This window comes from Pelophylax lessonae, assembly GCF_965119305.1.
Source record: "Pelophylax lessonae genome assembly, chromosome: 13".
Taxonomy (NCBI): Eukaryota; Metazoa; Chordata; class Amphibia; order Anura; family Ranidae; genus Pelophylax; species Pelophylax lessonae.
In genome coordinates, this window is record NC_138780.1 from 206,320,423 (window position 1) to 206,344,788 (window position 24,366).

The 24,366-nt window shown below is 45.3% G+C and overlaps 1 protein-coding gene across 2 annotated transcripts in view; it reads right to left on the reverse strand.

The window, feature by feature from the left end:
* UNC79 (unc-79 homolog, NALCN channel complex subunit) overlaps window positions 1-24,366 on the reverse strand; it is a 136,476-nt gene that overhangs the window by 387 nt on the left and 111,723 nt on the right. For both annotated transcript variants that reach the window (XM_082275357.1, XM_082275356.1), the window contains 2 exons: window positions 20,728-20,805; window positions 4,089-4,130 (listed from right to left, as the gene is read on the reverse strand). In XM_082275357.1, the coding sequence (XP_082131483.1) occupies window positions 4,089-4,130; window positions 20,728-20,805 (120 nt within the window). The remainder of the gene's footprint in view (window positions 1-4,088; window positions 4,131-20,727; window positions 20,806-24,366) is intronic.

A 24,366-nucleotide genomic window follows, 5' to 3' on the forward strand; every position in this document is an offset into this window, starting at 1 on the left:
ACAGTGGTGGTCTGTCCATTGGGGACGCAGGGGCGTCGCCCCCCCGCATGGATTCCAATGGGGTTTTTCTTTTGAAGCACGTGATTAGAGCCAGAGGCTCTAATAGGCTTCAAAAAAGGGTGGGCTCTGGGCGCAGAGCCCACCCAGTTGTGTGACAATAGCAAATGAATATTCGCAATTGTCACATGGATCCTCCTCCTGGCCAATAAGGAAGACACGTTTCCCAATTGGCCGAAAGGAGAAGCCATGCCATTGGCCAAGATGGAGGAGGAGGGAGGAGACGCAGGAGATTGAGGGGGAAGCCTCCGCCGCTGCCTGTCTGCCCTCCACATTTCCAGGGTGAGTGTGTGGGCTGGTGTGGTCCGGGGGGAGGGGTATGGTGTGGTCCGTCTGCCGCTTCCCCCCCCCCCCCCGGCCCATGGAGCACCAGCCGCCACTGATAAAGAATATTTATTTTAACCAATTAAAGATTTTTTGAGGATCTTACGCTATACCGGTGCGCTCTCTGTTTCATTTAGGGCTGGTTCACGCTGGGAATGCATGGGAAAACATGCATTCCTGTGCGGTTATATGGTATCAGGTTTCTTCTTGCCGAGCCACCTGGAAAGCTGGACAGCTCCCTGGACAATTCCTTGAGGGATCTTGCCTTGAACCTTGTTTCTCTTGAATCTTGAACCCTTTGCTCCTCCCATGAACTTCCTATTAAAGCCATGCCTTCGCATGTTTCTGTTCCCCAGATTATTGCGGTCTCTACTGCCAATATCTCACTCTTTTCACTCCGGCTGCCATTTGTATCTTCATCACCACTCGTTACCGACCTTTGGCTTGTTCCTCAACTTTGCTCCCGGTTGATCCCAACCTGCAACCACTTGTTATCAACCTTTGGCGTGTCCCTCGACTACACTTCTGCTTGATCCCAACCTGCAAATACGTGTTACCAACCTTTGGCTTGTTCCACAACTATGCTCCCGCTTGATCCCAGCCTGCAATCACTTGTTACCAACCTTTGGCTTGTCCCTCAACTACGCTTCTGCTTGATCCCAACCTGCAACCACTCGTTACCGACCTTTGGCTTGTTCCACGAATACGTTTATATGAGATTTCAACCTGCAAACACTCGTTACTGACCTTTTGCTTGTTCCACGATTACGGCACTACGTGATTCCAAAATGAATTTATTTGTTACCAAACTTTGGCTTGTCCCTCAACTACCCTTCTGCTTAAAACCCAACCTACAACCACTTATTGCCAACTTTTTGGCTTGTTCCTCGACTACACTTCTGCTTGATCCCAACCTGCAACCTCTCATTACCAACCTTTGGCTTATCCTTCAACTTTGCTTCTACTTGATCCCAAACTGCAACCACTCGTTACCGACTTTTGGCTTGTTCCACGATTACGCTTCTACATGATTTCAACCTGCAGTCCTTTGTTACCAACCTTTGGCTTGTCCCCCGAATAAGCTTCTGCTTGATCCCAACTTGCAACCACTTGTTCCCAACCTTTGGCTTGTCCCTAGACTATACTTCTACTTGATCCCAACCTGCAACCACTCGTTACCGACTTTTGGCTTGTTCCACAATTACGCTTCTATGTGATTCCCAACCTGCAACCACTTATTACCAACCTTTGGCTTGTCCCTAGACTACGCTTCTGCTTGATCCCAACCTGCAATCACTTGCTACCAGTCTTTGGCTTGTCCCTTGACTATGCTTCTGTTTGATCCCAACCTGCAACCACTCATTACCGACCTTTGGCTTGTTCCACAACTATGCTTCTACGTGATTCCAACCCTCAACCACTCGTTACCGGTCTTTGGCTTGTCCCTCGACTACGCTTCTGCTTGACCCCAACTTGCAACCACTTGTTACCAACCTTTGGCTTGTTCCTCGACTATGCTTCTACTTGATCTCAGCCTGCAACCACTCGTTAACCGACTTTTGGCTTGTTCGTCAACTATGCTTCTACTTGATCCCAACCTGCAACCACTCATTGCCAACCTTTGGCTTGTTTCTCGACTTTGCTTCTGCTTGATGCCAACCTTCAACCACTCGTTACCGACCTTTGGCTTGTTCCTCGACTACACTTCTGCTTGTTGCCAACCTGCAACCACTTGTTACTGACCTTTGGCCTGTTCCTCGACTACATTTCTGCTTTATTCCAGCCTGCAACCACTCATTACCAACCTTTGGCTTGTTCCTTGACTATGCTTCTGTTTGATGCCAACATGTAACCACTCGTTATCAACTTTTGGCTTGTTTACGGACTACGCTTCTGCTTGATTCCAACCTGTAACCACCTGTTATTGACCTCTGGCTTGTACCTCAATTATGCTTCTACTTGATCCCAACTTACAACCACTTGTTACCAACCTTTGTCTTGTTCCTCGACTACACTTCTACTTGATCCCAACCTGCAACTACTTGTTACCAACTTTTGGCTTGTTCCTCGACTAAGCTTCTGTTGATGTCAACCTGCAAGCACTTGTTACTAACCTTTGGCTTGTTTACTGACTACTCTTCTGCTTGATCCCAACCTGCAACCACTTGTTACCAACCTTTGGCTTGTTTACTGACTACTCTTCTTCTTGATCCCTATCTGATACTGGACCCCAGCTTGCTCAGCTCCTGGTGGGGCGATCTTGAGGACTGTGACCTGGTACTAACACATAGCAAAACCCATCTCCACCATAAGGAGCTCTGGTCAATACCAGTTAGTGCTTAGACCCTGCGCCTCAAGTGAGCCCATATCATCCACCAAGGTGACCAGCTGGACGGTGGGAGCCTCTACACTGCTATAGCTCCTGGTCCCCGAGCTTGACCCCTGACCTTGACAGTGGTGCATTTTGACAGCCTATTCATTTGAATGCCTAGCAGTGCTTGCACTGCACCAAATTGCATGGTACTGCGGTACCATTTGATTTGACACCTGCAAGTAGGGCTGAACGATAGTCGATGTGATATTGACTATCGCCCATGCTGCGAGCGTGGGCGATAGTCACATCGCCGGAACATACGATGTAAGGCAGAGAAGTCGGGACTCACAATGGTGGTAGAAGAAAACAGCCTGACATCCGTCCCACATGTTCAGTCTGCCCTGCAGCTAGTTCTCCTGACTAAGCGGTGAGCAGCGCGCCGTGAGCAGCGGCACAGCGAACCAATCACGTGTGCCTGCACACCTGATTGGTTCGCTGTGCCGCTACTCACGACGTGATTGGTTCGCTGTGCTGTGGGGTGGAAGTGTATTGTGGGGACTGGGAGTGTGGTTTCGGTGCGAAGGAGCTGCCCAGGGGAGAGGACTACAACTCCCAGCGTTGCCCCCACTTCCCGCGTTTCCGTCTGCCCCCAGCCAGAGAGATTCCCCCTCCCTCCGGGAGAACCGACTTCACACCCCGATCATGAGGGACAAACAGAAGAGGCGGAGGGAGCGCACGTGGGCCGAGGCCGCCAGGATGGTACCGAATACGGGGGGGGGAAGGCGACTGTACCATGTACACCGGGAAGAGGGGGGTGGGGGGCAGAGAGGTCTATATAGCGATATGTGAGGGGGGGGCAATACAATGGAGGGGTGGTGTAATGTGAGGGGGGGGTCTATATATAATGTGATGGAGGAGGTGTGTATATACATATCTATATATAATGGGGGATGGTTAGATTATTATTCAGTCTGATATAGACAACAGTATATACAGTGCATACACCTCCCCCATATTACTATATATATGTGCAGTATAAATTTCGCAATATATATATAGTCGGGGGGGAAAAATATCGCAATGTGATTTTTTTCCAATATCGTGCAGCCCTACGTGCAAGCGCACTGCGTTTGCAATAATAAATTGGCACCCGCACGTAGATTGTAAGGGCAGTGTGTTCGAACGCACACAGAACATGCCTTTCCCGCACCGTGTTCTGATGTGAAGCGGCACTCACTGAGATAAAACAACATAAACATCGGAAAGTGTACAACGTTGATTGTCTTCTGAGACTACGCTGTCACCGAACGATTAGCAGACATCACAGCCTATGACTGACTTACACCTTAGGATGCTTGATTTTTGTCACAGAGGACCCCATTTGCACACTCACCTTTATGTTCGATTGGATCATCGGTAACCACATAGGAATCAGCTTAAAAGAAAAAATAATAATAATAAAGTTAGCAAACTGACAGAACAACGCACCAGCGGGGTCAAAATTGTCTGAAATCGTCTCATGGTGGCTACACATGCTTCAATGTGAAATTTGTTCAAAGCAATTTACACTAACATTCAAACAGATTTGATCAAATAGAGTCGACCGCCCAGGGCGCAAAATTGATCGTTTTGCATCAATTGGCAACACCGAGATTCTTTGCTCATGAATGCGTTCGTATTTCGATCAGATTATGAGATTACATCGATGAAAAAAGAGATGGGATCAATAATTTAGGATCGTATGTTAAAGGAATCATACGGTCACATCACACACTATCATTATTTACCATCAACATTGTAATAAAAATACTAACAATAGTTATTACTGACAATCCAATATACATCGATCAGCCATTACATTCTGACCACCTTCAGGTAAAAGGGAAAAACATTTATTACCTGGTTACAATGGCACCAGAAAGTGGGCGGGATATATTAGGCGGGAAGTTACATAGTTAGTGAGGTTGAAAAAAGACAACAGTCCATCCAGTTCAACCTATGATGTGTGAGTGTGTTTGCTTTTAACCGTACATTGTATACCCCCTGTATGTTGTACATTGTATACCCCCTGTATGTTGTACATTGTATACCCCTGTATGTTGTACATTGTATACCCCCTGTATGTTGTACATTGTATACCCCCTGTATGTTGTACATTGTATACCCCTGTATGTTGTACATTGTATACCCCTGTATGTTGTACATTGTATACCTCTGTATGTTGTACATTGTATACCCCCTGTATGTTGTACATTGTATACCCCCTGTATGTTGTACATTGTATACCCCTGTATGTTGTACATTGTATACCTCTGTATGTTGTACATTGTATACCCCCTGTATGTTGTACATTGTATACCCCTGTATGTTGTACATTGTATACCCCCTGTATGTTGTACATTGTATACCCCTGTATGTTGTACATTGTATACCCCCTGTATGTTGTACATTGTATACCCCTGTATGTTGTACATTGTATACCCCCTGTATGTTGTACATTGTATACCCCTGTATGTTGTACATTGTATACCTCTGTATGTTGTACATTGTATACCCCTGTATGTTGTACATTGTATACCCCTGTATGTTGTACATTGTATACCCCTGTATGTTGTGGTCCCTAAGGTGACCATCTAACAGTTTTTTTAAACTATCAATGCTCCCTGCTGATACAACTGAGAAGAGAATTCCACATCCTTACCGCTCTTACAGTGAAGAACCCCCTACGCACTTTAAGGTTAAACCGCCTTTCCTCTAGTTTTAGTGAGTGGCCACGTGTCTTATTGTATTCCCTTACTCTGAATAGTTTGTTCCTTATGCTAGGGTCACCAGTACAGTATTTGTACATTGATATCATATCCCCCCTCAATCGTCTCTTCTCCAGAGAGAATAAGTTCAGTGCTTGTAGTCTTTCCTCATAGCTGATGTCCTCCATTCCCCTAATTATTTTTGTTGCCCTTCTCTGGACTCTCTCCAGTTCCAGCACATCCTTCCTGAGGACCGGTGCCCAGAACTGGACAGCATACTCCAGATGTGGCCGGACCAGAGTCTTGTAGAGAGGGAGAATAATCTCTTTATTTCTGGAGTGAATCCCCTTTTTTATACATCCCAATATTCTGTTGGCTTTGCTTGCAGCGGCTTGGCATTGCATGCCCCTGCCAAGCCTGTTGTCTACCAGTACCCCCAAGTCTTTTTCCATCTTAGATTCACCCAGAGGTTCCCCCGCCCCCCCCCCTAGTGAGTAGCTTGCTTTCTGGTTTTTGGCCCCCAAGTGCATTACTTTACATTTTTCAACATTAAACCTCATCTGCCATGTAGTTGCCCCCCACCCCGTTATTTTGTTTAGGTCCGCTTGTAAGGTTTCCACATCCTGCATAGAAGATATTGGCATGCCTAGTTTAGTATCATCTGCAAATACTGAGATTGTACTAGATATCCTCTCCTCTAGATCATTTATGAATAAATTAAACAGGATTGGTCCCAGGACAGAACCCTGGGGGACCCCACTTTCCACACCCGCCCAATCCGAGTACTCCCCATTAATCACCACCCTCTGGACTCTCCCCTGGAGACAGTTCTCTATCCAGGTACTCACCTTATGGTCCATACCTACCTTCCTTAGTTTGAACAGTAAGCGTTTGTGGGGAACGGTGTCAAAGGCCTTTGCAAAGTCCAGATACACCACATCCACAGGCTTTCCTTTATCTAGGCGGCAGCTCACTTCATCGTAGAAGGTTAATAGATTGGTTTGGCAAGAACGATTTTTCATAAATCCATGCTGATTGCTACTAATAATACAGTTTTCATTACTAAAGTCTTGTATGTGGTCCCTTAATATCCCCTCCAAAATCTTGCAGACTACAGATGTTAGGCTGACCGGCCTATAGTTACCCGGGATATATCTCGGCCCCTTTTTAAATATTGGTACCACGTTGGCTTTTTTCCAATCAGCTGGCACCATACCCATCTGTAAACTATCCTTAAAGATCAAGAATAATGGTCTGGCAATCACCTGGCTGAGCTCTTTAAGAACCCTCGGGTGCAAGCCATCCGGTCCCGGTGATTTGTTAAGTGAACATGTTGTCTCTGAAGTTGACGTGTTTAAATCAGAAAAAATGGACAAGTGTAAGGATTTCAGGGACTTTAACAAGGGCCACATTGTATCTACTAGACCAGTGTTTTTCAACCACTGTGCCGTGGCACACTAGTGTGCCGTGAGATATTGCCTGGTGTGCCGTGGGAAAAATTCCAATTTCATCCGAAGCTCATGTTAAGGACTATAAATAGCTCCGGTGTCACTGTTACACTGACAGGAGGCGGACAGGAGGAGACATCGCAGTAGATCGCAGATGAGCAGAAGAGCGCCGATGGATCTGGAGGAGACATGAGCAGAAGAGCAGAAGAGCGCTGACTGATGGATCTGGATGGAGACATGCGCAGAAGAGTGTTGAGTGTGACGGACAGCGGCTATCTGGAGGAGACAAGCGCAGTAAGTACTGAGTGACAGTGAGATACTGCAGTGATGGACAAGTTTTTGAAAAGAAAAGAACTGGACTCTGAACAAAATTCGGAGCCAGATGAGAGCCCAAGTATGAGTGGGGATCAAAAGAAAGCAAGATGGTTAGCTCAAGCAAATTCTCTGGCACAAGGCAATAAAGTGAAAGCTATATTTCATTTGGATTTACTTTCACCGGAGATGCAAACAAACCAACTGCACTGTGCGTAAATTTTTTTAACATTTTCTAATGGTGGTGTGCCTCGTGATTTTTTTCATGAAAAAAGTGTGCCTTTGCACAATAAAGGTTGAAAAACACTGTACTAGACAATGGGGTCAGAGCAACTCCAAAACTGCAGCTCTTGTGGGATGTCCCTGGTCTGCAATGGTCAGGACCAAAAGTGGTCCAAGGAAGGAGAACTGGCCAACCGGTGACAGGTCATGGGCAGCCAAGGTTCATTGATGTAGGTGGGAGGTAAGGCTCATTGATGGAATTGGGGGGGGGGGGGGGTACACAATGATGGAGGTGGGAAGACTTATTGATGGAGGGGGGGGGACGCTCATTGATGGAGGGGGGGGGACGCTCATTGATGGAGGTGGGGAGGGGTTAATTGATAGAGGTGGGGAAGAAAGGCTCATTGATGGAGGGGGGGGGGTAGGCTCATTGATGGAAGTGAGAAGGTAAGGTTCATTGATGAAGGTGGGGAGGGAAGGCTCATTGATGGAGGTGTGGGGGCTCATTGATGGAGGTGAGGAGGGGGGGCTCATTGATGGAGGTGGGGAGGCTCATTGATGGAGGTGGAAGGGAAGGTTAATTGATGGAGGTAGGGAAGAAATGCTCATTGATGGAGGTGGGGGGGGGGGCTCATTGATAGAGTTGGAGGGAGGGGGGGTAGGCTCATTGATAGAAGTGGGGAGGGAAGGCTCATTGATGGAGGTGGGGAGAAAAGGCTCATTGATGCAGTTGTGAGGGGGGCTCACTGATGGAGGTGTGAGGGGGGCTCATTGATGGAGGTGTGGGGGGGGCTCATTGATGGAGGTGTGGGGGGGGGCTCATTGATGGAGGTGGGGAGGGAAGGCTCATTGAAGGAGTTTGGGTGAGGGGGCTCATTGATGGAGGTGGGGAGGGAAGGCTCATTTATGGAGGTGGATAGGGAAGGCCTATTGATGAAGGTGTGGGAGGGAAGGTTTATTGATAGGGGTGGGAAGGTTTATTGATGGAGGTGGGGAGGGAAGGCTCATTGATGGAGGTGGGGAGGGAAGGCTTGTTGATGAAGGTGGGGAGGGAAGCATGGCCTGTGTAGTCCAATCCAATAGAAGAGCTACTGGAGCTCTTCTGAAAAAGTGAATGCTGGTTCCAATAGAAAAGTGTCAGAACACACAGAGCATTGCAGTTTGTTGTGTATGGGGCTGCATAGCCTCAGACTGGTCAGGGACAGGGTGTCCATGTTGACCCATGCCTACAGCCAAAAGCTCCTACAATGGGCATGTGAGCATCAGATCTTAACCACGGAGAAATGGAAGAAGATAGCCTAGTCTTATGAATCACATTTTCTTTTACATTATGTGGATGGCCGGATGCATGTGCGTCACTTACCTGGGGGGAGATGGCACTAGGATGTAGTATGGGAAGTGCAATCCATGGAGGCCCCACTTCGCAACTTACAGGACTTTAAGGATCTGCCACTGATGGCTTGGTGCCAGATACCACAGTTTACAGAGGTGTAGTGGAGTCCATGCCTCGATGGGTCAGTAAAGGGGGACCTACTCAATATTCGGTGGGTGGTCATAACATCATGGCTGATCGGCGTAACCTTACTTGAAAGATCTCACTTCATCTTGTATGTGCTGCCTGTCTTCTGGCTGGCTCTTTCCACAACTTCCTGGCAGCTTCCCCTAAATTTCTAAGGACTACATATCCCATAGTACCTTGCTGCCTGAAAGCAGTGATTCCTGTACTGACTCCACCTCCTGAAACTTCTCCTTTCAGTAAGCAGGCTCTGTGAAAGGTGTGACACAGCAGTGCCTACTCACAGAACATACCGAATACCTGCCACGGAATTCAAGGAAGTCAATGTGTGGGGATCCTCACAAAGTAAGATTAAAGTGGTTGCAAAGGCTGAAGGTTGCAGTCTATGCATGAAGGTAAAAAAACCTTTTGAGTGCAGCAGCCCCCACAGTCCCCCTAATACTTACCTAAGCCCCCTCTTGATCCAGCGATGTGCATGGGAACCTTGACTGTCCCGGTTCTCTCTCTCTCTCCTCCCTGGCTGAGATACAGCAGTGGAAGCCATTGGCTCCCACTGTCACAAGTTAGCCTATAGTTTTGTCTGTATATTCTTACCTCCTTGCTGCAGTGCTTCTGTTTTGCCTCCCTTCACATGTGGTGTTTGGGCTTCTCTGTTTCCTATGGGCGTCGCCTGCTCCACTATGGGTTATATCCTGTTCCTGTCAATTACTTCCTGGGTCACCTCCCTGTATGCTTCCCTATATATACACATGCTCAGTGCACTGTTCCTTGCTTGAGCAACTTCGCTGTTCTCTGAGCTCCCATCCGTGTATCCCTTGGCCATTGTATCTGATCTCCTGTGTACCGACCCGGCTTTGTTTCTCCGTCTACGTTTGTCTGCTGCCTGTCCTGACCTCGGCTTGTCTCTTGGATCTCCTTATAGTCTCCTGTTTACCCTGCACACGCCAGCGGTCTCCACATTCTCAGCTGGGCCTACCTGGGGGCCGCGACCTGGTTCCAGTCTGCTGCAAGTCCATCCCCACCATCAGGGGCCCTGGTGAAGAAGCAGGCTGGGGCTTAGACTCCGCGCCCTGGGGAATCCTGAGCTGGGGATCTATAAGGGCTCACTACCACAGACCCGTTGACACCCACTTCTGTCAATCACAGCCAGTGAGCCAATGAGGAGAGAGTGGGGCTGTGGCACAGCTCTATGTGTCTTATTGACGCATAGAGCAGCATGCACCAGTGCCCCCATAGCAAGGGGTACTAGTCAAGGGGGAGGAGCCAGGAGCACCGGCGGGGGACCTGAGAAGAGGAGGATCGGAGCTGCTCTGTGCAAAACTATTACACAGAGCAGGTAAGTTTAACTTTTTTTTTTGTCCAACGAACCTTTAAAATTACTTTAAAAACTTCAAGATGGTTCAGATTAATAGGAGAAGGCAAGACAAAAATAGGAGAGGATTATAGGATTGTAACTTTTCACCATAGATTCCCTTTAACTATTGATTAAATCCACTTCCCTGTGTGGTATATCGATTGATTAGGTTGTTGACTTTAGAATGATTACACCAGAAGAGATCAATCGGGAAAGAAAACAATGATTTATCAAAATGTGTGTGGCCACCATTAGCTGTATCTAAACAACCAATCAAAGCTCAGATCTCAAATCTGATTGGTGATGGGGGAGAACAACAGGAAAGTCCTATTTCAAGCAGTTAAATAAATGAGGCCCAGTACAATGAAAGGGTAAATCTATGAAATGTCAATTACAGAAAGGATACCTCACTCTCCAGGATAATGTGCTCTAATATAAAGACAGACAGCCAATCTCTGCAGCTCATTCATAATTAGCAACAAAACGGATTCACCTGCAACGCTACTTACTGACTAATTCTATTATAAACGGCAAGCTAGGAGACTGCTGCTCAGGCAACGTCACGGATAAAACTGGTGTTAAAGGAAACCTTCCATGACAGACTCATTGGCCCCATTTCTTAAACATCAAGCAGCACGTTAGGCATCCCATCTGGGAATTCTTGCTACAAGATTTTGAAACATCCGTAGGAACTTTTGTCCATTTGTGAGGTCAGGCGCACATGTTGGATGAGCCATCCCATTCCAAAACCATGGCCATTAATATGGAGTTGCCCCTCCTTTAGGTCTATAACATCCTCCACCCATCTGGGAAGGCTTGCTACAAGATTTTGAAATGTCCGTAGGAACTTGTGTCCATTCGTGAGGTCAGGTGCTCATGTTGGATGAGACATTCCATTCCAAAATCATGGTCATTTATATGGAGTTGCACCAATACCCCCCATGGCCATTATTATGGAGTTGTCTCATTTAGGGCAATAACATCCTCCACTCTTCTGGGAAGACTGTCCAGCAGGTTTTGAAGCATGTCTGTTGGAATTTGTGCCCATTTTTGAGGTTAGGCACTCATGTTGGATGAGACATTCCATCCCAAAACCATGGCCAATAATATTGAGTTGCCCCTGCTTTAGGGCTATAACATCCTCCACCCACCCATCTGGGAAGGCTTGCTACAAGATTTTGAAACGTCCGTAGGAACTTGTGTCCATTTGTGAGGTCAGGTGCTCATGTTGGATGAGCCTTCCCATTCCAAAACCATGGCCATTAATATGGAGTTGCCCCTGCTTTAGGGCTATAACATCCTCCACCCTTCTGGGAAGGCTTGCTAGAAGATTGTGAAACGTCCGTAGGAACTTGTGCCAATTAGTGAGGTCAGGCACTCATGTTGGATGAGCCATCTCATTCCAAAACCTTGGTAGCTGATATAAAGTTACCCATTCCCATGGTCATTATTGTAAAGCTGCTACTTTTCTGAGGATTCTCCCAAGATTTTGGAGTGTGTATGTGGGAATTTGTGTCCAATCACCTAAATGAACATTTGTGAGGTCAGGTACTAATGCAGGGTGAGAAGACCTGGCTTGGTGTTCCAATTCATCCCGATGGTGTTTAGTAGGGAGAAGGTCAGGGCTCTGTGCAGGGCACTCGGGATCTTCCACACCAAACTGATCACTCCATGTCTTTGCAGCTGGCTCTGTACACAGGGGCACAGTTATTGTCAGGACAAGTTCTTTGCACCCCCTTGTATGAGTTGTGAACTACTTTAGCAGCATAGGTTGCAGGTTCTGTCCTCTTTGCTGCTCCCTCCTACAGAAATGCTCAAGGTGAAAACCTCTTCTACCTACCTCTTCCCCAAACTGTTACCACAACTCTTTACTGGAGACCCTCAACTCCATCTTTGGAGGAGGTCCACATACTTTTGGCCAAAAACACATGCATACAAAGTAGTTCATTCTGTTTTACATTGTTACCAGTCATTTTATTATGTATATTTTGTGTGCTTGCCAAGTTAAGTACGTATATCCAATTTTCTACAAATCAATATGTTTGAATCTTCATGTCAACAGCTCTCTGAGAATTTTGGTCAGGTCCTATGAGCATATTTCATAACTAGCGAGACATTAATGCCACTTAGGTATTTGGCCTTGTCATATGGATCCAGGAAAATGCTTACTTTAGAATCCTATATTCTTATATACATTTTTAACAAAATCTACTTTTTTTTATTACTAGGAATACTTTTTATATTTCATTTTTGTTCCTAAGAAAGGATGAGCCTAAGAGCCATTAAAATGCATTGGCTTGTTTTGTTTCTGATCAATAAACGTGCTTAGACTTAATCATCACTTGGCACTCCCTTCTTTGACACCATATGTCTCAAACACCAACCACAGACTTTTTGATCTGAGAGTTGCCCCATTGTATTGGATCTTAGAGTTGACTCAATGAAGTGGATCTGAGAGGTTTCCCAATGGCGTGGATCTGAGAGTTGCCCCACTGGAGTGAATCTGAGAGTTTTCCCAATGGAGTAAGTTGCCCCATTGTAGTGGATCTGAGAGTTTTTTTTCCCAATGGAGTGGATCTGAGAGTTTTCCCAATGAAGTGGATCAGAGTGTTGACCCAACGTGGATCTGAGAGCTGACCCAACAGAGTGGATCTGAGAGTTGACCCAACGGAGTGGATCTGAGCGTTGATCCAACGGAGTGGATCTGAGAGTTTTCCCATTGGAGTGGATCTGAGAGTTGCCCCATTGGAGTGGATCTGAGAGTTTTCCCAATAGAGTGAATCTGAGAGTTTTCCCAATGGAGTGAATCTGAGAGTTTTCCCAATGGAGTGTATCTAAGAGTTTTCCCAATGGAGTGGATCTGAGAGTTTTTCCAACGGAGTGGATCTGAGAGTTTTTCCAACGGAGTGGATCTGAGAGCTGACCCAACGGAGTGGATATGAGAGTTTAACCATTGGAGTGGATCTGAGAGTTGCCCCATTGGAGTGGATCTGAGAGTTTTCCCAATGGAGTGGATCTGAGAGTTTTCCCCAATGAAGTGGATCTGAGAATTGCCCCATTTGAGTGGTTCTGAGAGTTGACCCAATGGAGTGGATTTCAGAGTTTCCCAATGGAGTAGATCTGAGAGTTTTACCCAATGGAGTGGATCTGAGAGTTGCCTCATTGGTGGATCTGAGAGTTGCCCCATTGGAGTGGAACTGAGAGTTTTCCCAATGGAGTGGATCTGAGAGTTGCCCCATTGGAGTGGATCTGAGAATTGCCCCATTTGAGTGGTTCTGAGAGTTGACCCAATGGAGTGGATTTGAGAGTTTCCCAATGGAGTAGATCTGAGAGTTTGCCCCATTGGAGTGGATCTGAGAGTTTCCCCATTGGAGTGGATCTGAGAGTTGACCCAATGGAGTGGATCTGAGAGTTGCCCCATCAAAATGGATCTCAGAGTTGCCCCATTAAAATGGATCTCAGAGTTGCCCCATTGGAGTTACTACACTCTGATATGCGGACTCCTTTAACTCCTTGGTAGGAGGTTAAATAATTTGGAATCCAGCGCTCCAAACCTACAGTGGCTGTATAAAGACATGGCGGCTGTAGAAGGATCTGTCAAACCATTGTGCCTCCTGTCCAAAAATCCATCTCAGAAATATGAAGCATATTTTACATTAAAGGTCAACTATAATTTGCCCCCCTTCCCCCAACCACCACCTGCAAGGGCGTGGTTACACTTGTAGTTCCTCTGCCTTCACAGCCTCCCACGTCTACTGCAGTGCACTGCTCAGCTCCACTCAGGATAAATCAACCTCTATTGCTTCATTATCCCTTTGCTATTCCATCTCTGCTCCAGAATATGAATGCAATTATGTCCTTTTAACATTATCAAGATCTGCAATTACACTTCTAAATCTTTGGCCCCAAGATAATTGTTATTGACTCGATCTGATGAGTCACCTTTCATTCCGTTCTAGAAAGGCACCCTGGCTTCCTATACATCATGTCATGGAAGAGAAAAAGCTTTCAGGGTAATTAGATAAAGTGTTTTGTTGCATCATACTGACATTCTCAGACTCGAGAGCTTTTGCCCTTACATAAATATGCCAAACAGCCGCCTTACAAAAGGCTTTGCAGATGCTAAGGGATGACAAGCACTTGTATGCCAGGAAATGTATGTTTTCCAGCTGCATGATTGGGTCTGTAGCTGGTCATATAATTCCTTAACAGGATTTTTTAAATATAAGAATATTCCAATGTGTACTACTTAGATGATAAAGGTGACAAACAATACACGGACAAATAAAATGTCTGGGATGCATAGGCATGTGCAGGGGGTGTGCCGGGTGTGCCTGGGAACACCCTAAATCAGTGAGTGCGCTGCCAATTCCCCCTATAGCTTGGGCTTTCCACCTTGTTGCGCTCCCAGAATACAGAGTGGGGGAAGGGGCTAGCATTTTTGTCATTTACCAGCCCCTTTCTTTTCTAAATGAACACAGTGAACACACTCACTGTGTTTACTATGCTTTAGTTTTTGTGAATGAACAGGAAACTGCTCAGCACAGAGCACTATCCCCTTCATTCACTGTCCAGTGCAGCTGAGGCTGCAGGGAAAGGCCACTGTGTTTGAGTTTTGGGGTTCAAATCCTAATGTAATAGGCTGCGCACACCTATGCTGGGATGATGATGTTCAGCCCAATGCTGACCTTACATGTGAGAATCCACCCCACTGAATGGTGAGAGTGGAGATCAGGCTCCTCTTATGTTAATCCTGCACTGTCTATCCATCACAGCAATAGAATCAAATACCCTCTTCATTAGAGCAGATCCATCAACTCAAATTTCCATCAGCTCCCCTCTCCAACAGCAAAGAGCTCTAGGCTCCGCTGTCCATCAAGGTAGAATCATCAGCTTCCCTGTCCTTCAGAGAAGAACCACTTTCTAGTGGGGCAAAACCATCCCCAAAGATGCCGGTTCCATCAGAGCAGGATTCTTTGGCTCCCCTACCCAATAAAGCAGAACCACCAACTCCACTCTCCAGCAGAGCAGAACAACTTCCCATTTTATCTAAAAGAACCATCACCACCCCCCCCCCCCCCCCCACATAAAGCAGAAGCACCATCTTTGCTCTCCATCAGAGCATGTCCATCAGCTACCTTCTCCATCAGAGTAGAACCATCAGCTACCCTCTCCATCAGAGAAGAACCATCAGCTACCCTCTCCTTCAGAGAAGAACCATCAGCCAATTACTGCAAAGAAAGCAAAATCATCAGCTTCTTTCTTCATTGCAGTAGAACCATCAGCTGCCCTCTCCATCAGAGTAAAACTTTCAGCTCCCCTCTCCACTAGAGTAGAACCATCAGCTGCCCTCTCCATCAGAGTAGAACCATCAGCTGCCCTCTTCATCAGAGTAGAACCTTCAGCTACCCTCTCCATCAGAGTAGAACCATCAGCTACCCTCTCCATCAGAGTAGAACCATCAGCTGCCCTCTCCATCAGAGTATAACCATCAGCTGCCCTCTCCATCAGAGTAGAACCATCAGCTGCCCTCTCCATCAGAGTAGAACCTTCAGCTACCCTCTCCATCAGAGTAGAACCATCAGCTACCCTCTCCATCAGAGTAGAACCATCAGCTACCCTCTCCATCAGAGTAGAACCTTCAGCTACCCTCTCCATCAGAGTAGAACCATCAGCTACCCTCTCCATCAGAGTAGAACCATCAGCTGCCCTCTCCGTCAGAGTAGAACCATCAGCTGCCCTTTCCATCAGAGTAGAACCATCAGCTGCCCTCTCCATCAGAGTAGAACCATCAGCTACCCTCTCCATCAGAGTAGAACCTTCAGCTACCCTCTCCATCAGAGTAGAACCATCAGCTACCCTCTCCATCAGAGTAGAACCTTCAGCTACCCTCTCCATCAGAGTAGAACCATCAGCTACCCTCTCCATCAGAGTAGAACCATCAGCTACCCTCTCCATCAGAGTAGAACCATCAGCTACCCTCTCCATCAGAGTAGAACCTTCAGCTACCCTCTCCATCAGAGTAGAACCATCAGCTACCCTCTCCATCAGAGTAGAACCATCAGCTACCCTCTCCATCAGAGCAGAACTATCAGCTCCACTCTCCATTAGAGTAGAACAATCAGTTTCCATCTCCATCAGAGAAGAACCATCAATTCCCCTCTCCATCAGAAAATCATCAGCTTCCTTCTCCAAAAAAGAATTATCAGTTCCTCTCTCCATCAGAGAATCATCAGCTTCCCTCTCCACCAAAGAACGATAAGTTTCCCTCTCCAGCAGAACAAAACAATCAGCTGGTCTCTCCATTATATCCGAACCAACAGCTCCACTGTCCATTAGAGTATAACCATCAGCCCCTCTCTCCACAGAACAGAACTATCAGCTCCCCTCTTCATTAAAGCAAAACCATCAGCTCCCCTCTTCATCGAAGAACAACCATCAACTCCCTTCTCTACTTGAGTAGAACCATCAGCTCCCCTCTCCACCAGAGGACCATCAGTTGCCTTCTCCATCAGAGTGGAACCTTCAGCTGCCCTCTCCTTTAGAGGAGAACCATCAGCTGCCCTCTCCATCAGAGTAGAACCATCAGCTGCCCTCTCCATCAGAGTAGAACCATTACCTGCCCTCTCCATCAGAGTACAACCATCAGCTGCCCTCTCCATCAGAGTGGAACCTTCAGCTCCCCTCTCCACTAGAGTAGAACAATCAGCAGCCCTCTCCATCAGAGTAGAACCATCAGCTACCCTCTCCATCAGAGTAGAACCATCAGCTGCCCTCTCCATCAGAGTATAACCATCAGCTGCCCTCTCCATCAGAGTAGAACCATCAGCTGCCCTCTCCATCAGAGTAGAACCTTCAGCTACCCTCTCCATCAGAGTAGAACCTTCAGCTACCCTCTCCATCAGAGTAGAACCATCAGCTACCCTCTCCATCAGAGTAGAACCATCAGCTACCCTCTCCATCAGAGTAGAACCTTCAGCTACCCTCTCCATCAGAGTAGAACCATCAGCTACCCTCTCCATCAGAGTAGAACCATCAGCTGCCCTCTCCATCAGAGTAGAACCATCAGCTGCCCTTTCCATCAGAGTAGAACCATCAGCTGCCCTCTCCATCAGAGTAGAACCATCAGCTACCCTCTCCATCAGAGTAGAACCTTCAGCTCCCCTCTCCATCAGAGTAGAACCTTCAGCTACCCTCTCCATCAGAGCAGAACTATCAGCTCCACTGTCCATTAGAGTAGAACAATCAGTTTCCATCTCCATCAGAGAAGAACCATCAATTCCCCTCTCCATCAGAAAATCATGAGCTTCCTTCTCCAAAAAAGAATTATCAGTTCCTCTCTCCATCAGAGAATCATCAGCTTCCCTCTCCACCAAAGAACGATAAGTTTCCCTCTCCAGCAGAACAAAACAATCAGCTGGTCTCTCCATTATATCCGAACCAACAGCTCCACTGTCCATTAGAGCATAACCATCAGCCCCTCTCTCCACAGAACAGAACTATCAGCTCCCCTCTTCATTAAAGCAAAACCATCAGCTCCCCTCTTCATCGAAGAACAACCATCAACTCCCTTCTCTACTTGAGTAGAACCATCAGCTCCCCTCTCCACCAGGGGACCAGCAGCTGCCCTCTCCATCAGAGTGGAACCTTCAGCTGCCCTCTCCTTTAGAGGAGAACCATCAGCTGCCCTCTCCATCAGAGTAGAACCATCAGCTGCCCTCTCCATCAGAGTAGAACCATCACCTGCCCTCTCCATCAGAGTACAACCATCAGCTGCCCTCTCCATCAGAGTGGAACCTTCAGCTCCCCTCTCCACTAGAGTAGAACAATCAGCTCCCCTCTCCATCAGAGTAGAACCATCAGCTACCCTCTCCATCAGAGTAGAACCATCAGCTCCCCTCTCCACCAGAGGACCATCAGCTGCCTTCTCCATCAGAGTGGAACCATCAGCTGCCCTCTCCATCAGAGTAGAACCATCAGCTGCCCTCTCCACTAGAGTAGAACAATCAGCTGCCCTAGCATCAGCACCACCCCCTTTTTGTAACTGCCCATGTTACCTTTGAGCAGGTTCTTTCTTGTGGTACAACATGAGTAACAGACCTAATAATTGCTAACAATGCCATAATCCACAGGAATGGGGGAACAGTACAGTGAGCGTCTACATGAGTTCTGGATTTAATTCACAATTGAAACCCTATCTGCATGGAGATTTATGGTTTGCATGAGTTGCCCATCAAAACGTAAATTGTGTGTTAAACAAAACAATGAATTGCTCCAATTTGCTGCCTTTTGATCTGTTAATCACACCAGTGAAAGTATCCTTTTACATGAGTTTGATAAGTTCAAAAAATACCTGTGGGTCCTACCAAAAGTCTTGTGAGATCATAACATCCCGTTCTCTCTGCCTGTGCTGATTTTTATCAATTACACAACTACAGTCTGAGGACTACACAACAAATCCCCTCTATGTTCTATGGAATAGAACAAGGGAAAGATTCCATAGTCCTATCTTGATTCAGTTGTCCTTACACAGAGCGGTGAGTGCTCCTATCCTAGGACAGGACATCCATTACAGGCAGGTAAAAATAAAGGAAAACTAAAGCAGCTGCCAAATCTAAGAAACGGTATGCTGCAATACATTACATTTTTGTTTCTGGGTTTGGATATGCTTTAATAAAAAAAAAAAAAAAACACACATGGGTTGGTTGTAGCCAAATTAGCCTGACTATGGTAAGAGCAGCAATGATGCCTGTAAATCACCTAAGAAGAATTGCTGATGTTGAATAACGCAGTTAAATAATTATAATTATAATTATTACACCGAATAAGCCACAAACATTTTCTCTAAAAATCAGCATTGAAAACTCCAGTATTGCTTTGTGCACAGAAGTGTAAAAAGTGACAGCTCTGCAGGCAATGCTACCAAACGTCTCGGAGGATGACCACGTCCAGTCCTGTTTAGCTACAAAGACTGGTCCAGCAAGCCAGACACCTGTAATTGTTCACAAGTAAATCTAAATACAAAACCACTCCCGGGGTTAGTGTATAATAATAATACAAAAAATAAAAAATAAATTAAAAATACAAAAACTCAATATCTGAAATTGTCCTTAGGACTACAGACACTGCTCATCTCAGTGTTTGGATACACAAAATAAATAGTAAATGTCTATAAAACAGAGTATGCTGTCCCTTTAAAAACTAATACCACACGTGTGACATACAAAATTAAATGTGAATGTGTCCCACTATCATGTGCAAGAGTCCATTATGACAATAAAGTTCTTCACTCCCCCTGAGGAAGTCAACATGGACGAAACGTGTATATATATATATATATATATATATATATATATATATAAAAGCATATTTCCCAAAGACAACCTCTGGATATGCCAACTTCTTTGGTGGACCATGGTGAGGCCTGTTCTGAGTGGAACCTGTCCTGTTAAACCGCTGTATGGTCTTGGCCACTGTGCTGCAGCTCAGTTTCAGGGTCTTGGCAATCTTCTTATAGCCTAGGCCATCTTTATGTAGAGCAACAATTCTTTTTTTCAGATCCTCAGAGAGTTCTTTGCCATGAGGTGCCATGTTGAACTTCCAGTGATCAGTATGAGAGAGTGAGAGCGATAACACCAAATTTATCACACCTGCTCCCCATTCACACCTGAGACCTTGTAACACTAACAAGTCACATGACACCGGGGAGGGAAAATGTCTAATTGGGCCCAATTTGGACATTTTCACTTAGGGGTGTACTCACTTTTGCTGCCAGTGGTTTAGACATTAATGGCTGTGTGTTGAGTTATATTGAGGGGACAGTAAATTTACACTGTTATACAAGCTGTACACTCACTACTTTACATTGTAGCAAAGTCTCATTTCTTCAGTGTTGTCACATGAAAAGATAAAATATTTACAAAAATGTGAGGGGTGTACTTACTTATGTGAGATACTGTATATTAGTGGCAGAGCACAAGCAAGTTTTGAGTGATCATTGGCATTGATGACTTCACTCACTACAGAGACTCTTTAATCTTTTTTGTCATAACGGACTCTTGCACATGCCAGTGGGGCACATTCATTTACATTGAATTTTTTGTATGTCACACATGTGGTATTAATGATTTTTAAAGGGACAGCGCACTCCTTTTTATATACAGTGGTTCACAAGTGGATTCCGTCTTTACTGCTGCTCTACTACTAAATTCTATCCTCTGAATGCTTTGCTAGCGTGCATTTTTTTTTTTGCATCAATAATGCACTTTGCTGCAATTCTCCTTTAATGACTTGAATGTCTTTGTTTACTTCACAGGGTTCAGAATAACGGATTCCTGCCTAAGTGCAATGAATATATAAGCTCTGGGTGCCCCTTGTACAGATTGTACAGATATGTCAGAAAACAGAGAATTATGTTGTAGCACATAACTTACTTTAACAAAGACGGTGGAATTGCATTCCTGTAGAGCCTCCATTAAGCTGATCAGATGCAGGCAGACCATCTCTACCATCTGGAAGTGATAAAACACACATTCTAAGTGTATGAGTCATGAGGTCATCATGGAGTCAGTAACTAGTCAATAGATTTGATCAGGTTTTTAGCAACCTTGCAGGGTTCACATCTTAATGGATAAGTCCACCCTAACACTAAAATCCCTGCATCTATAGATCTCCACCATCTAACACTAACCTATCTAAATTAAAACAAAGGGTGCAGCGCCAGCAAATGTCCCATCAACACTATATATATATATATATATATATATATATATATACAGTCCACACGTTGCAACTAGCAAAGATGTTGAAGGAAATCCCCACACCGACTGAAGTGAGAAGAAGATCCACACCAAAGCCAGGCATGTACAGCATCCACCAAGGTAGTATCTAGAACCCGGTAGACTCCACACTCAATGTAATGGACTTCCACTCCCGAAGTAGCATATATCTCATAAGCAGTAAGCATTTAAGTTTAAAACAAACAGCTCCTGTAATGGACAGAAGGATACAAAGGTTCTTCACATCACTTCCTGTGTGCAGCAGTGTCACCCAACTCACCCTACGCCTAGGAAACCACCCAGCCATCCATCTCTACATAGACTCTACTCCGTGGACTTTGTATCTATATACACCTGAAACATTTATCATTATTGTGTTTTTAATCAATATTTTTTGATTCTCTATATCTGCTTTTATATCTATTGTTTACATTCATTTTTATAGTTTTCCCCTCACACTGTGGGCTTAATAGCGCTGGTCCAGCATCTGTCATATATTTCTGAGTCTGAGTGTTATATTTCAATGTCTGAGTCTCCCGATGTGTAAGAAGAAAAGGGGGCTATGAGATGACCATTTGGCCCACGGCAGAATTTCAAGGACCAAATCTGATGGACCACACCACCGAGGAACCAGGGCGGATGTGGTTTACATACCACAAGAGTACTTGTGTATAAATGGTGATCAAATAGTCGTAGTCGCCTCTGGAGCTATGCCCCTACTCTTCTAGTTTTTGGGTTTTGGAGTAGTGATTTCTGTTTTTTTGTAAGGCTGTGATATCTAATCTGACCTAGAGGGACTTTACTTTCAAGTAATTATTACGATAGTATCTTAAAATATCCATGAACTGAAATGCTATCAAGTTTACCTTTAAATGTTTTCCCTCTAATAAAACCTGGGCCACCCTAATAAAACCTGGGCCACCCCAAAACAATAAATAACAACAGGGGCACAGAGTCCTAAAAGACGTTGGAGCATGTTTTGGCACTAAATGTAATGTTTTGGGTTTGTTGGATACCATGATAAAAAGTGGAACTGGAGGTGTCATTCATGTCACCTCTTCTCTCTCCCTTCTACTTTCCCTTTTCTGTCTTAGCTTTTGTTGATTTCTTACCCTTTCATGTTTCATCCCTTTAGAATTGAGCTATTAGGGCTGTGGCATTTGCTGATAGAGGTCCATTTGCTGACAGAAAAACAGGGCCCTCAAGAGAACACCCAAAAGGAACTATCAAGTCTACTGCTTCTACTAAACCAAACACTGCATACTTAAAAAAGTCTGATTTTTTTTTTGTTTTTCTATTGAATTAATTAAAAAAAATATTTTTCATCAAAAAAGAATAAGCCTTAAACAGTCCTGGTTGCAATTTCATCATGATGACTGGGTTATAAATGTAATCTTTTAGCATAGTTACAAAAAATTACCAAGGGCATCCTGTAGAATATGCACCCGTAGGTGCCAGGGTCTAACAGTGACCCTAACGCTGCACCATACATTTATTATAAGTCAGTAGTGGCTCTCACCGTGCTCCACAACAGTGGAATAACAGATGGGTCCTAGACCAGTCAAGACAAGATAGAGTCTAGATTGGGTTGAGATTATGAAGTGACTTTGCTTAGTGAGGCTGAGACTCAAAAAGACCCATGAAATGTAAAAGTCTATTTCTAGACCAGTCTTTCTCAACCTTTTTACTTCAGAGGAACCCTTAAAATAGTTTTCAAGTCTCGAGGAACTCCTACCAAAATGAATTCATCTGAGATCAGTGTGAAAAATGTGTCTTATATTGGTGGCTAGTGGGAAGAATCCAACCTTTACAATGTTGGTCATTGGGAAGAATTACCCCCTTACAGATAGCTAAAAGAACAAAGGTGTCAGTGAGAACTTATCTGAGTGTCAGAAATTGCTCATTGCCCAAAGGAACCCCTGGTAACCTCTGGAGGAACCCTAGGATTTCATGGAACCCTTGTTGAGAAACAGAACCCTGGTTGAGAATGAATGTTTTAGACCAAGACAGAACCATGGTTGAGAATGACTGTTCTAGACCAAGACAGAACCATTGATGAAAATGACCGTTCTAGACCAAGACAGAACCATGGATGAGAATGACTGTTCTAGACCAAGACAGAACCATGGATGAGAATGGCTGTTGTAGACCAAGACAGAACCATGGTTAAGAATAACTGTTCTAGACCAAGATGGAACCCTGGTTGAGAATGACTGTGCTAGACCAAGATAGAACCATGGATGAGAATGACTGTTCTAGACCAAGATAGAACCATGGATGAGAATGACTGTTCTAGACCAAGACAGAACCATGGATGAGAATGACTGTTCTAGACCAAGATAGAACCATGGTTGAGAATGACTGTTCTAGACCAAGACAGAACCATTGATGAAAATGACCGTTCTAGACCAAGATAGAACAATGGATGAGAATGACTGTTGTAGACCAAGATAGAACCATGGATGAGAATGACTGTTCTAGACCAAGACAGAACCATGGATGAGAATGACTGTTACATAGTTACATAGTTAGTAAGGTTGAAAAAAGACATCAGTCCATCCAGTTCAACCTATGCATCCAGTTCAACCTATGATGTGTGTGTGTGTTTGCTTTTAATCGTACATTGTATACCCCTGTATGTTGTGGTCTTTAAGGTGTCCATCTACTAGTTTCTTGAAACTATCGATGCTCCCCGCTGATACGACTGCCTGTGGAAGAGAATTCCACATCCTTACTGCTCTTACAGTGAAGAACCCCTTACGCACTTTAAGGTTAAACCGCCTTTCCTCTAGTTTTAGTGAGTGGCCACGTGTCTTATTGTACCTCCTTTCTCTGAATAGTTTGTTCCTTATGCTCGGGTCACCAGTACAGTATTTGTACATTGATATCATATCCCCCCTCAATCGTCTTTTCTCCAGAGAGACAAGGTTCAGTGCTTGTAGTCTTTCCTCATAGCTGATGTCCTCCATTCCCCTAATTATTTTTGTTGCCCTTCTCTGGACTTTCTCCAGTTCCAGCACATCCTTCCTGAGGACCTGTGCCCAGAACTGGACAGCATACTCCAGATGTGGCCGGACCAGAGTCTTGTAGAGTGGGAGAATAATCTCTTTATTTCTGGAGTGAATGCCCTTTTTTATACATCCCAGTATTCTGTTGGCTTTGCTTGCGGCGGCTTGGCATTGCATGCCACTGCCAAGCCTGTTGTCTACCAGTACCCCTAAGTCCTTTTCCATCCTAGACTCACCCAGAGGTTCCCCCCCTAGTGAGTAGCTTGCTTTCTGGTTTCTGGCACCC